Source organism: Dermacentor albipictus, chromosome 1, assembly GCF_038994185.2.
Source record: "Dermacentor albipictus isolate Rhodes 1998 colony chromosome 1, USDA_Dalb.pri_finalv2, whole genome shotgun sequence".
NCBI classification, from domain to species: domain Eukaryota; kingdom Metazoa; phylum Arthropoda; class Arachnida; order Ixodida; family Ixodidae; genus Dermacentor; species Dermacentor albipictus.
The window spans coordinates 507844494-507858424 of NC_091821.1; the positions used below are offsets into that span (position 1 = coordinate 507844494).

General features: G+C 47.0%; 1 protein-coding gene across 1 annotated transcript in view; it reads right to left on the reverse strand.

Annotated features, from left to right (window-relative positions):
* Positions 1-11345: 11345 nt before the first annotated feature.
* LOC135907591 (uncharacterized) overlaps positions 11346-13931 on the reverse strand; it is an 81424-nt gene continuing 78838 nt past the window's right edge. Inside the window, exon 5 of the mRNA XM_065439274.1 lies at positions 11346-12019. Coding sequence (XP_065295346.1) covers positions 11900-12019 — 120 coding nt within the window. The 3' untranslated portion in view covers positions 11346-11899. The remainder of the gene's footprint in view (positions 12020-13931) is intronic.

Here is a 13931-nt window from a genome sequence, read left to right on the forward strand (position 1 = left end):
AGATGTTAGCGCGCCCTCAATACGGGACACGGGTGGTTTTGCATTTCGCCTCCATCGAGATGTGGCCGCCGTGACCGGTATTCGATCCCGCGACCATGGCGGCTATGTAGTCGCGCTGCTAAGGACGAGGTCGCGGGATCAAATCCCGGTCTCGGCGGCCGCATTTCGATGAGGGCGAAATGCAAAACCACCAGTGTACTTAGATTTAAGTACACGTTAAAGAACCCCAGGTGGCCCAAATTAATGCAGAGTTCCTCACTACACTGTGCGCCATAACCAAACTGTGGTTTTGGTGATCAAAACTCCAGAATCTAACCATAGCCGCTAGGCCGCCGTGGCAGGTCTTCCAGTCTAAAACAAGCCATTTCCTCTATAATTGCCGTTGTACAAGGAGTACAGTTAAAACTATGAAAAATAGTGATTCCGAAGTCAATGAAACCGGAAATGCTTAAGCGCATGCATACAGGAGAAATATTTAGGGCTGAAAAATAGCAATGCAATAGCTCGCAATTTGGTGTTTTGATTATGACTCAAAGTTCATGTTGAATACATGTTACACAACGGCAGTGCTTGCCCGAAGTATGTCTAGCGCGAAGCGAAACGATCATATTGAGGCGAGACCAAGAGCATGCGTGCTAACAATTTGGTGTAGACATTTTCTAGCATGGCGCTAGCTCGTATATGTGTCTTCGATGCGCTAACGTATTTTCCAGAATTTGAAAAAAAAAACTAGGTGATGCAACAGCGACTACCCTAATCTCAAAATGGAGTGTTGCCATTGCAAAATGGGATTACCGTTAGCAGTTTGTAGTAACAACTGGCACCAGTTTCTTCCCATCAATCGGTTTTTTTTTGCATCAAGGGACGACTTCCATCATACAACATTGAATACCAGTTTACTTGCTCGCTCTAGTGGGCTCAGAAGGGTGATGTTTTGGGGTAGACGGTTTCCAAGCTAGCCCAGTAGGCTTAGTGGGCTCGTAGATAAACATGTCTAGATCGTAAATAGAATGATGAAGAAAACTTCAAAAACCGGGAAATACCCGGGGGGGGGGGGGGTCGGGGATATCCGGCCTCCCCAGCCAAAATTAAGTGGCATACCACCCCCCCTCCCCGCCCACACTATCGCTCCTCACACACATTCCTAAAGCACTGACAAATCAATCTATTCGGCAGTTAGCATTTTAATGCCTTTTACAGCGAGAGCTTTTGTATATGACTAACCTTACATAGTTTTTTCGTCATCCGTCAACAGAAAAAATCATCGTGTATAACTGCGAGTCGGCCTAGTTGGAACATATTCATATTGATACTTTTTGTGCGCAAACAAACAGGGACGAAGAATAGGGGCAACACAAGGACGAGCGCTTTCTAACAACTGGTTTATTTTTGAAGAACTACCTACTTAAATACCCACAGAAATTGCGCGATCTAGTCAACAGAGCACCCTACAGCGCATATGATACCCGCTGATCTGCGCCATCAAGTCAAAAGAGCAACGTCAAAATTACATATAACACTTGTGATAAAAAAGACGTGGACAAAAGCCACCTGGTCATACTAAAAACAGCAAAGTGCATAAAAAACAACCACTTACAATAAAATGCGTTAAAGATGTGATGATAGAAGCGAATTTTCTTTATCTAACAATGAAACAGAAGGATGGCTGATGCATTTATCTTTTTGTTTTTCTATCCAGTATGCCTCCACGATTTCCCTAGCGGTTTGATTCCTATGCCTGTATAAAATGTCTGTGCTAGTAAGACAAGGGGAGCAACCATGTTCTTGGCAATGCATTGCCAAATGCGTACTAGGGCGACCTTTAAGGCTAGACAAGTGCTCCCTTAGCCTAGTGTTAATGCATCTCCCAGTCTGCCCTACGTACACATGACCACACGTCATAGGAATCTGGTAAACAACGTTCTTCGCGCAATCAACAAATTGGGTCTTGCGCGGATGTCTAACAGTGCATTCTTTCTGTACATCACCCTTACTTTCAAACTTCTTTTTAACCTTGGAACACACACTACCTATTTTGTTTCTTGCCGAAAATACTACTTTTACTTCATAACAACCAGCCACTTTTTTAAGTCTGTGTGAAAGGCCGTGCACATACGGAATCACTGAAACATTGGAACCTCCATCCTTCTGCCTTTGATTCTTTGTGCATTGTGCTTTATCCTTGTTTAGTTCTTTCATTAGTCTAGCACACGTCGCCAGCAACACAGCGAGCGGATACCCAGCCTTTCTCAACCTGTCAACTTGCTCAAAGAATGCAATCTTTACAGTGTGGTGGCATGACTTCAACAACGCTGACCGGAAACACGAAATGACTATTCCATTCTTCACAAGCCTGGAATGGTTTGAGGCATAGTTCATTAGCGGTTTTCCAGCTCGGGGTGAGAAAGACCAACACACATGTTCCGGTAGGAATGTTAACTTGACATCAAGAAACTGTAGCCTCTTATCTACCGGTACTTCCGAAGTAAATGTTAAGCCCTTTCCCAGAGAATTGAAGGCTTCTACAACCCTATTTCTGAATGCACCCTTGTCTACAGGACAACCTAAAATCAAGTAGTCATCGACATACCTGTATATCTTACTTACTACACCTTCTAAATCTTTTGCCAGCTCTCTGTCTATGCTTCCCAAAAAAATGCTACTTAGGATGGGAGCTACCTTTGACCCGATGCACACACCCCTTGCCTGTATATAAGTTTCACCACAGAACCCTACATGTGTATTCGCTAAATAAAAATGCAGAAGTTCAAGAAAGGATTCAACGGCCATGCCGCACGTATTGCGGAATGACACCTCGTCATTTTCCTTTGTTATGCAATCTTTAACACTGCACATTAGGGGCCCTTGCGGTAAGGAATAGTAAAGATCTTGAACATCTATGCTGAATCCCCAGCTGCAGCTTGTACTATCTAGTGCCAAACAATTCACAAGGCCTTCAGAGTTTTTCAATAAGTACGGATCCTGCACTTCTAGGGAATTCAACATTTTTTGCAAGAACTCCGCGACCAGAAATTGCCAACACCCTCTCTCGGACACAATTGGCCGAGTTCTTGGTCGCGGAGTTCTTGCAAAAAATGTTGAATTCCCTAGAAGTGCAGGATCCGTACTTATTGAAAAACTCTGAAGGCCTTGTGAATTGTTTGGCACTAGATAGTACAAGCTGCAGCTGGGGATTCAGCATAGATGTTCAAGATCTTTACTATTCCTTACCGCAAGGGCCCCTAATGTGCAGTGTTAAAGATTGCATAACAAAGGAAAATGACGAGGTGTCATTCCGCAATACGTGCGGCATGGCCGTTGAATCCTTTCTTGAACTTCTGCATTTTTATTTAGCGAATACACATGTAGGGTTCTGTGGTGAAACTTATATACAGGCAAGGGGTGTGTGCATCGGGTCAAAGGTAGCTCCCATCCTAAGTAGCATTTTTTTGGGAAGCATAGACAGAGAGCTGGCAAAAGATTTAGAAGGTGTAGTAAGTAAGATATACAGGTATGTCGATGACTACTTGATTTTAGGTTGTCCTGTAGACAAGGGTGCATTCAGAAATAGGGTTGTAGAAGCCTTCAATTCTCTGGGAAAGGGCTTAACATTTACTTCGGAAGTACCGGTAGATAAGAGGCTACAGTTTCTTGATGTCAAGTTAACATTCCTACCGGAACATGTGTGTTGGTCTTTCTCACCCCGAGCTGGAAAACCGCTAATGAACTATGCCTCAAACCATTCCAGGCTTGTGAAGAATGGAATAGTCATTTCGTGTTTCCGGTCAGCGTTGTTGAAGTCATGCCACCACACTGTAAAGATTGCATTCTTTGAGCAAGTTGACAGGTTGAGAAAGGCTGGGTATCCGCTCGCTGTGTTGCTGGCGACGTGTGCTAGACTAATGAAAGAACTAAACAAGGATAAAGCACAATGCACAAAGAATCAAAGGCAGAAGGATGGAGGTTCCAATGTTTCAGTGATTCCGTATGTGCACGGCCTTTCACACAGACTTAAAAAAGTGGCTGGTTGTTATGAAGTAAAAGTAGTATTTTCGGCAAGAAACAAAATAGGTAGTGTGTGTTCCAAGGTTAAAAAGAAGTTTGAAAGTAAGGGTGATGTACAGAAAGAATGCACTGTTAGACATCCGCGCAAGACCCAATTTGTTGATTGCGCGAAGAACGTTGTTTACCAGATTCCTATGACGTGTGGTCATGTGTACGTAGGGCAGACTGGGAGATGCATTAACACTAGGCTAAGGGAGCACTTGTCTAGCCTTAAAGGTCGCCCTAGTACGCATTTGGCAATGCATTGCCAAGAACATGGTTGCTCCCCTTGTCTTACTAGCACAGACATTTTATACAGGCATAGGAATCAAACCGCTAGGGAAATCGTGGAGGCATACTGGATAGAAAAACAAAAAGATAAATGCATCAGCCATCCTTCTGTTTCATTGTTAGATAAAGAAAATTCGCTTCTATCATCACATCTTTAACGCATTTTATTGTAAGTGGTTGTTTTTTATGCACTTTGCTGTTTTTAGTATGACCAGGTGGCTTTTGTCCACGTCTTTTTTATCACAAGTGTTATATGTAATTTTGACGTTGCTCTTTTGACTTGATGGCGCAGATCAGCGGGTATCATATGCGCTGTAGGGTGCTCTGTTGACTAGATCGCGCAATTTCTGTGGGTATTTAAGTAGGTAGTTCTTCAAAAATAAACCAGTTGTTAGAAAGCGCTCGTCCTTGTGTTGCCCCTATTCTTCGTCCCTGTTTGTTTGCGCACAAAAAGTATCAATATGAATCATCGTGTGGGTCGATCCTGGCGATAGTGTAAAAAGGGTCCAAGCTCAATGGCACGTACCCCTGTGGGCTAGGGAACCTGTAACGCGCCCTTATAAATCTTCGGGATGGGCCCACCCACGGCATTGGTGAAGCTGGTGTTGAGAGCTCCGCATACGTGGGCCCATTGAAACGTAGTGCAATGCCGGGCCGACCCGCGACGGCGGATGTGAACCAGGCGTTAAGCACTCCCCATACGTGGGTGAAGCAGTTTGCTTTCATTTGAGAGCTTTGACTGTCGTCAGCTTTCGCTGCCATTGCATTTTCACAGAGTGGAATGGTTGTCAATTTTTTCACTCCTTTTCGATGGCGGTAGTTATCGGCATCTCCTTGGGCGTGAAAGCCAGTTTTCTCATCAATTCGGTGCCCGCTCGATTAACTCGAGATGAGTTCACTTGTCACCATCTATTCAACGATCATGCACATCGCTGTTGCTTTGTTAGTTCCACCTTCTTTGTTTAGACTGATCCAGAGACCAGGAAAGGCATTCGGTTCGCAGTCAGCCGCTCTGTACTCGAGGAACGAGTTGCGGCCGGAGAAAGCGCCAGTTGCGTTAAACTTCTTCTATTTTTTTTTCATTATTTCTTCGAATGACGGCTCGCCGCGATGCTGGCAGATCCTCGGAAGCATATACCCGTGATATGTGTTAGAAAAGGTGGAAAATACAATATTGCCAAACAGCGTCCATCATCAGACCCTGCAATAACCACTAAATTCATAAACAATATGATTGCCACCCGTTACCTCGTCTGGCTTTTCCCTAATCGTACAGCACTTTTCGTGCAAAATTGCCAACTGGAAAGAAGTCTCGCGAAGAGTTGAGAAATTAAGCGATCTTCTAAGAGAGAGAGCGAAGGCAACAGCCAGACAGGAAGGAAAAGCGAAAATTAACAAATTTAACAGTTTATGAAAATAGCTATGGTTCAACATCTCTTTACTTAAAAAGGAAGTAAGGAAAAGGGCCCCGTGTTAGGAATGACCGTACGGGCTGACAACGTGCCAGCTATTTCAGCCCGCCGCACGTGTTCCAATCCAACCGGATGGGGCGCACTTCAGAGAACTGCGAATAACCGGCAGCCACGCGGCGCGGGGTCAGCTCAGCAATGTGCTACCCGGCGTGCCACCCGGGACGGAGCAGAGTTCTACGAAGCCTCTCTGACTTCGGCTCCGGACCTTTACACCTGTGTGTGTGTGCGGCACTGAAACCTGTGCAACACGTGTATGTGAGCCTGCTTCCTCCAAAAGGGCAGGTCATCTTCAATGACGTCGAACTATGACGTCGAGCGGAGAGGATATAAGCAGCGATTGTCGGCTGCTAGTGCGTGCTCGTCGTCGTGAGCCGAGTGCTCGTTGTCAAGCTCGAAATGTACTCGTGAGCTGTGTGCTCGCAAGATGTTTGCTGTATGTTAGTCTTGCGGGCTCCATATGGGAGTCACGCTAGACTGTCGATGGATGTCTTGTCTAAGATGTAAATAATGTAAATAAATCCTGTTCACCGAGTTCCTCTCTACGGCCGTCAACTCCTTCAAATAATGGCAGCGGCGAGACCGTCCGACGACTCCTACATCTGGTTGACAGCGGTAGGATCATCCGACAACTCTTACAACTGAATGGCAGCGGTGAGATCGGGCTACGGCTCGTAAATCGGCCTACGACTCGGGAGACAGCAACGGCAGCTGACGGACGTTGGCACATGGTGACCGACCGGCATCCTGATCAAGTTGGAGGCGACTTGGGATTGACCACCTCTTGCAACTGACTGGGTACGGCGGAGAAGGACTGGTGTTATGGTACTGCTTCAGTGGGTAAGCGTTTGGTTTTGGCTGTAAGATTTACCAGGCTTCAATTTATCTGTGTTTTTGGATTTGATTCGCTGGGGATCTTTTACTTGTATTTTGATTTGCGTGGGTACCGCAGCAAGTATTGTGTGACAGCAGAGCCAAAGCTTAAAGTAGCGATCATGGTCCTAATGTGTTTGACGGGGGCTGACCTGTTATGGTTGTGTGAAGAGCTCGAGGTAGACGTAGAGAAGGACTTGACGGAATCAGAAATTCGGAAAACCAATCTCGCAAGTAGCAATGATTTGAAACTAATCGAAAACCTAGGTAACCGAATTCTAAGAAAAAGACAGGAACAGAAATAAATCAGGCAAGAATGCCAAGAGCGCGAGCGAAAACGCCAAGAGCGTGAGCAAAAACGGCAAGAGGTTGAAAAAGAAATGGCAGCAGTGAACAAAGAGATACAAATTTTGCAGCAGTTGAACGAATTCAACAGCGGCTCGAGAAATCTGTAGGCTGGAAGCAGCGAAAGTGGAAAGAAGCAGATAGTAGATTTCAGTCGAAAGCTGAGAGAAGGAGTAGTACCTGTCAGAGTAGCAGCACGTTCATAGGTGAACTCGAAGTGCTCGCAGCTAACGATGCCTTAGCGGCAGCAGAGGCCGTTAAAGGCCAGAGTGAGAGCGACGAGGTGCTGTGCCAACAGATGGCTGTAGAGACAGCTAGGCCAGCTGCGAAAAAATTGGCACAGTTACCGCGCGTGTTCGTCGCATCTCGTGGTATTGAGGTCGTTAGCGAGGTACAGGGTGCTGTTGACCCGACAGACACGAGCACCCATGTCGTGTCAGATCTGCGTGCCGAAGTGATGTGCGAGCTGGACGATGCAGTTGAGAGTAGTTCTCAGGATGGCGAGCTCCGTAGCTCAAGAAAAGACAACTGCATTGTTCAGGGAGCGGTGCGGCTCTCCGCCAGTCTGGTTAGCCAAGAGAGGGGTGATTTATTTATTAATCACTCAGACTGTGCGGGTAAGAGACCGATCCGGACCGACGAAATGTGTAACGGCCTGCACGAGGCGCGAGAAGACGGCATGAAAGGAAGAAAGCGCCGTAAAAAGAAGCGTGGTAAAGACTGAAAGACGGTGACTAATGTAGCGCAGCCAAAGACGGCGAGGGACCCAAAAGGGCAGGGCGCGAGAAAAAGAAAAGTGCGGTCGTCGTTGACGACGTGGGTGCATCAAAAACGTTCGGGCCACCGGTCAAAAAGTGACCGAGAGGCATGTTCTGCACGGACGCGGACACAGGGCACGGGGCAGCTACGTTCCTTGTCGGTCCGTCGTTCTTTCCGAAGTTAAGCGTGTAGTACAAAGAAGCGCAAGGTGGCAGGACGAGACGAAGTGATAGGGAGTAGCGACGCGGTTAATCGAGTTCGTGTTGAAAGCAGGGCGCCAGGACGCAAATTGGCAGGAGTCTTTAATGTCTTGGGGGGAGCTGATAGAGAGTCAGCCCTTTTGTGGTTCCTCGGTAGCCAGAATAGCTTTCGAACGGCGACCGCCTCGAGTACGGCTCAAAAGTATGAGTCAGGCGTAAATGTTCGAAACGGGAGGCCAAGAAAGCTTCCGTAGAAGGAAAAAAATGCTGTTTTGTTTTATTTGTGAACATTTGGAAAATATCGCGATTTAGGACTACAGTTTCTTTCAGTATGTAAGGTATGAGCTTTGTTTATGTTTTGTTTGAGAAGCTCCGAGAGTTGAAAGACGCGTTTTAAGTAAACCTGTAGTTTAGCGAGTTGTTAGTTAATGAGTAAATAGGCTTTCTTTTTTGTGTGTAAGTAACCAGTGTCAAGGTTATCGTTGAGAGGCCTATCGTAACGCGCGTGTGTATTAGTTAACCTTCTTTTTTTGTGTTTTTTATTTTCTAAGGTTAAGCGCGTAGATCTTCAGTAAGTGAGTGATTTGCACTAAGAGTTCGTAGTTCCATTAGCGCGTGTCCTGTGTGGACGGAAGGAAGCAGATTGATGACTGGGTTGCTCGTGTGTGTTAATGGCAGCCGTATTCTGACTTCTTTAGTAAGCGTGCGTAGAACGAGTTATTGGCAGACGCATTTTTTAAGGGTTCTGCGGTGTACGTGAGTTACGCAAGGTAGTTGTTCGTTTAAGGAACGTGTCCTGTGTGGACTAAAGGAACAAATGTGAGTAAGCGTAATGAAACGTTTGCGTAAGACGCAAGTACGCGTTTGGAATAGGGACCACAAAGTTAGCGCGTTTGTGATGACGTACCTGTGGAGTTGGCCAGACGGTTCGGTGGCAACAGTACATGAGATAAGTACGCCACTGCGATAGGGTAAGAACAGGCTGTTCGTGAAGTTAGGCTGCTTAAGATATGTTCGGGTATTGGTGGTTGAGAAGCCTTCGGCTTAGTTCTACGTAAACCTTTGCTCTTATGCAGTGCGGCGGTCAGGTTTGGTCAAACTCAGGGGGAACGTGAACGCTCGCTTTGGCTGCACAAAATGTAGGGGCAAAATTTGGGATTCCCAGTTGAGTGACTTCCATTGAAATTGTGATAGGAGGCCTGGTGGATTAACAGCTGATTCCGGGCATTTGAACGCTGAGCGGTATTGTGTTGCCGGGTCGACTCTTCTGTGCCAGTTGTTGTGAAATGGTTAAAGGCATTCCAAGTGCGCAGGGGTTGCAGAGAGCAAAGCCGTCGTCTTGTTCGCCAGCCATTCTCTTCCTGCCCAGCGGTTGCCAGCACTGGTCAGGCGAGATTTTCCGGGCCATGGAGGAGCTGTTAGGAATGGCCGCACGGGGTGACAACGTGCCAGCTATTTCAGCCCGCTGCACGTGTTCCAATCCAACAGGACGAGGCGCACTTCAGAGAACTGCGAATAACCGGCAGCCACATGGCGCGGGGTCAGCTCAGGAATGTGCTACCCGGCGTGCCACCCGGGACGGAGCAGAGTTCTACGAAACTCCTCTGACGTCGGCTCCGGACCTTTACACCTGTGTGTGTGTGCGGCACTGAAACCTGTGCGGCACTGAAACCTGTGCAACACGTGTATGTGAGCCTGCTTCCTCCAAAAGGGCAGGTCATCTTCAATGACGTCGAACTATGACGTCGAGCGGAGAGGATATAAGCAGCGATTGTTGGCTGCTAGTGCGTGCTCGTCGTCGTGAGCCGAGTGCTCGTTGTCATGCTCGAAATGTACTCGTGAGCTGTGTGCTCGCAAGCTGTTTGCTGTATGTTAGTCTTGCGGGCTCCATATGGGAGTCACGCTAGACTGTCGATGTATATCTTGTCTAAGATGTAAATACTGCAAATAATTCCTGCTCACCTGGTTCCTTACAAGTTCATCCCTACAGCTACGACTGCAAACTCTAATACCCGAAAGTGGAGAATAATTCCGTGGTTTTTTAATCACGCTTCTACAGTTATCACAGGAGCCGCCTGACGTAGCCACTTCTCTGCTGTGCTAATCTTAGTGTTTTTCCAACCTTCCGCGGTGGCGCGGTACGCCTAGCACCACAGCGTCCTGAACTCTACTCGGTTGTACGGGACTGGTGACTATGCATCGTTACGCAACTTCCCAAATAGCAACACGGGTCGGTTTTGGCACTTAAATTGGTAGAGCAGTAAACGGGGATCCAAAAGAACTGTGATTGTTCCCCAAACATGTAATTTTTCTGTAATTCTTCCAGGACTAATTAAAAAAAAAACGCTACTAGAGATATTTATTTTTTACTTTCGCTTGTTTACTTCTTCTTGGCAGCATTCTTCCTGCGCTTCTATCATACGCGAGTCCATTTGATGTGGTTCCTTGTTTGCCAAGTAAAGGAGTGGCGTATCTCACAGGCATACCTGTGAGGTACACCTTATTTCAATTTTCTTATGCGGGTTTACGCGTCTTTATGGCGAATGGCGGGCATTGTTCGCATTTGTACTAGTGAGGTTAGCTACTTCCTCCCCCTCATTTGCATAGGAATAGTTACCTTGGGTTGGGCCTCCCCCGAAAAAAAGGAATCCTGGGTACGTGCCTGTAAAGAACCCATGAAAACTTCTGGCTCGGTGTACTGGGCTACGGCACTGCGCCTCTGGACGGCGGCAAACCACCATGGGAAAACGGTTACAGGGGGGAACACTTGTCGCGTGCCTTCAAGACACCACGCCATCACTCCACTTCTTATGGACAAAGCGGAAGAGACCGGAAACGAGACCGGCGAGTGCACCGGCACACGGGAAGGGCGAAGTGCTCCTGGTGAGAGCCAAGGCGTCCACCCACAGGGCCCTCGATCAACTGGTGCCACTTTCATACCAAGCGGTCCCCGAAGAACAACCGTCCACTAGGACAAAAGAGGCGTCTGCTTAAAAGGGGAGAACCATTCTAGCGCGAGAGTGCAATGCGTCGCACCACTAGGGCACAAGAGACGCCGAGCGTTTAGCACGATGCTCAACTGTTCGTGCTCCGTAGGGCCTTCAGCGCCAGGATGCCGAGTCCGAGGCGGTGTACGCGGCAAACAAGACGACCGCAACGAGAAATCTCTTCAATTCCTAAGCAAGACAAACTTTTCTTACACAAGGGGAAATGCACCATGAAAGGCATTATGGTACGGCGACATCTGCGCATGTCAGTCAGCTACGGTGTTTATTTATATGCGTGAGGGATCTATGAATAAACGTTGCTTGTTTATTTGGACCCGTGTGTGGTACAAGCTGTACTACAAGGGCTTCTTTATTGCTTCAAATGAATGCAGTAAAGTGAATGCGGCTTTTTGCATGTGAGCACGAAAACAAGCGTTGATATGGGCTTACGGGAATGAGACTCGACAACGCCTGAACAAATATGTCGTAGACGGCGCGGACACCACCTATTCGAAGGAAGAGAAAGGTAGTCGTGGATGGCACTGTATTAATGAGGTGAGGACATTTTGAGTGAATGACTTAATAACATATTATTGGTGGAAAGGATGGCTCCTTCGTCGAAACAGGGCGTCGGTGCTTTCGGGCGGTGTAATTGAGGTAGTCGCTCTAAAGGTTCTGAGGTTTAGTCAGGTCAGTCCTATAAGGAATGAACAAGCATTGATGGGAAATAATCAACGGACGTGCAATAGCGAGGTACCTGCGGAAGGCCTGCGTTCGGCACCATGTTTAAAGGAGATGATGACCGCTGCCCAGGGTCATGCACGTCCACACACGGACGCATCAACTTATGTGCAGCCTCTCGGGCACGCATGCCACGTCTACAGGTGGTGCAGTGTGAAACCCTGCCGTTTCCCCCTCGTTGGGCCAGGCTTCATGGTGATCGTTGCCTGGTTTCCTGTCCTAGCGAGAGCAGCGTCCAGGCAAGCAGGGGTGCGACACTGCGTGCCAGGCACACGTGGCGCCACCTGGGCTCCTGCGGCCACCGACGGTCCTGCGCATAAACGAGAAGCCTTTCACGTTGAATACGAAGAGCACGGCGCAGCGGGCGAACGTGATTCGCGACCGCCATCTCCGCCTCCGCAACTGCTCTTGTGCTACCAGCAGCAAGTGAAACGCTAACAAGCAGAAAGCGCCTAGTATCTTGCATTGCTACATTTAGAGGTTTCTGTGCCGTATTTTCATATTTACGCTTGAAACGCAGATTCGGGACTGCTGAAAACTGAGTGTATACGGCGTGACTGTGCATCGTGGACCTATTCTATTACTCTTGTAACAGGTACTGCGATGATTATTTTTCTGTTCACATATTCATTGATGCTAGTCAAGCGAAACGTTAGTAAATTTCTCTGTTGTCTGCGGCAACATATTATCACGGTGCATTTGGACAGGACTGTGAACGCAAGAGGAGACGAAGAGGGAAGCCGACGCACTCTGTAGAACTGTTTACATGGGGAAAAGTTAGTGGCGATCGCGCAGGCTGGTAGAGAGGCTACAGCTCCAGGAGACAGTCTACCACTTCCTCTTCGTTGCCCTAACCCTAGCGTTATCAGGAAATAGGCCACGGAATGCCGGCTTTACAGGATATCTAACCGGATATGGTTGCGGTGTTGTTCTCGTTTTTGGGGTGTCTGTAGTCGAATTTGTGTACGGAATTGCTCGCGAAGTTTATTTTTATGTGAGCTCACAGAAATCATCGGGATTTGCGTAGAAAGGAGCTTGTAGATTAGACTCAGGAACTGACCAAGACTGACGAAGAACTGACTCAAGACTCAAGACTGACCATGCGGCAACGTAGTGTTTCCTACTAAAATTGCGACAAAAAGCACTGGCGCTGCCATTGTTCAGCTAGAATGGGAATGATGGTTATTACATGGACTTGTCTGATCCATGTGATAAAGTTAGCTTTAACAGCGTATCTGATGTACAACAGCGCAACGTCTCATTCGTCGATCTTACCGTCTTCATCCCTTACAGCCGTTTGCGAATTTTTAGTTGGAGCTCCGAGTGTTCTTCTCTTATATGGTTCCAGTATCTTTTGGGGCGTCTTTATTTTTTTGCGAATGTTTGGCACCCAACCTCACTTGCGCACTTAATTTTCTGTTGTTCCAGCTCACTCGCCATCCTTTTCTTTTCGCGGTATTTGTTCCAGCGAAGGAGCACCTCTTCTTAATTCTTGTAATGACGTTTTGGTTTCTCCACAATCCCTTGACGCCTGCTTACGCTCGTCTGTAGCTGGCTTTATTTCCTTGTTCCACCACTTACGTGCTTTCCTCTTTCCAATCCAACAATCTTTTTCTTATCTTTCCTATCTCCTCCTGCATAACGTCTACCAAATCCTTATATTCCCAGATTGCTGTAGGAAAACCCTCCATTTTCTTCTTGATGTATTTTTTCCTATCTCTGTTATTTACTTTTTGTTCATTTTTAGAAATTTTGATGGTATTGCTTCATGCTTTGCATTAGTACCTCTCCCAAATTTTAAGCTTAAACCTTTATAATCGCTACCCGGCCAGCCTATCTTTTTCGTGTTTATCATCATTTGGTATAGTTGCTCGCACGTCGTTTCTGGCGTAATCGATACCTAACTGCCGATTTCCGCACTGCCATGTTACCTGTCCACGAGACTTATTCTGCCGGTTAACTATTCTACTTAAGGTTCTGGTCATCGCATATATCCAGCGCTAGAGAAACGTTGCAATCAGTATTTCCGACCAAATCACCCATGTGCATGCGCGTTCATATCTCCCACTAATATCACCTGGCCCGATTTCTCCAACTCATTAAAGAGACCCTGAAATGATTTTCAGGATTTTGTACAAGCGTACCGAGTCGTTGGAGTGGGCCCTTCTTATCATTAATTGACGCATCTAAGTGTTCCGCGTAAAGCGTGTAATGTATTATAA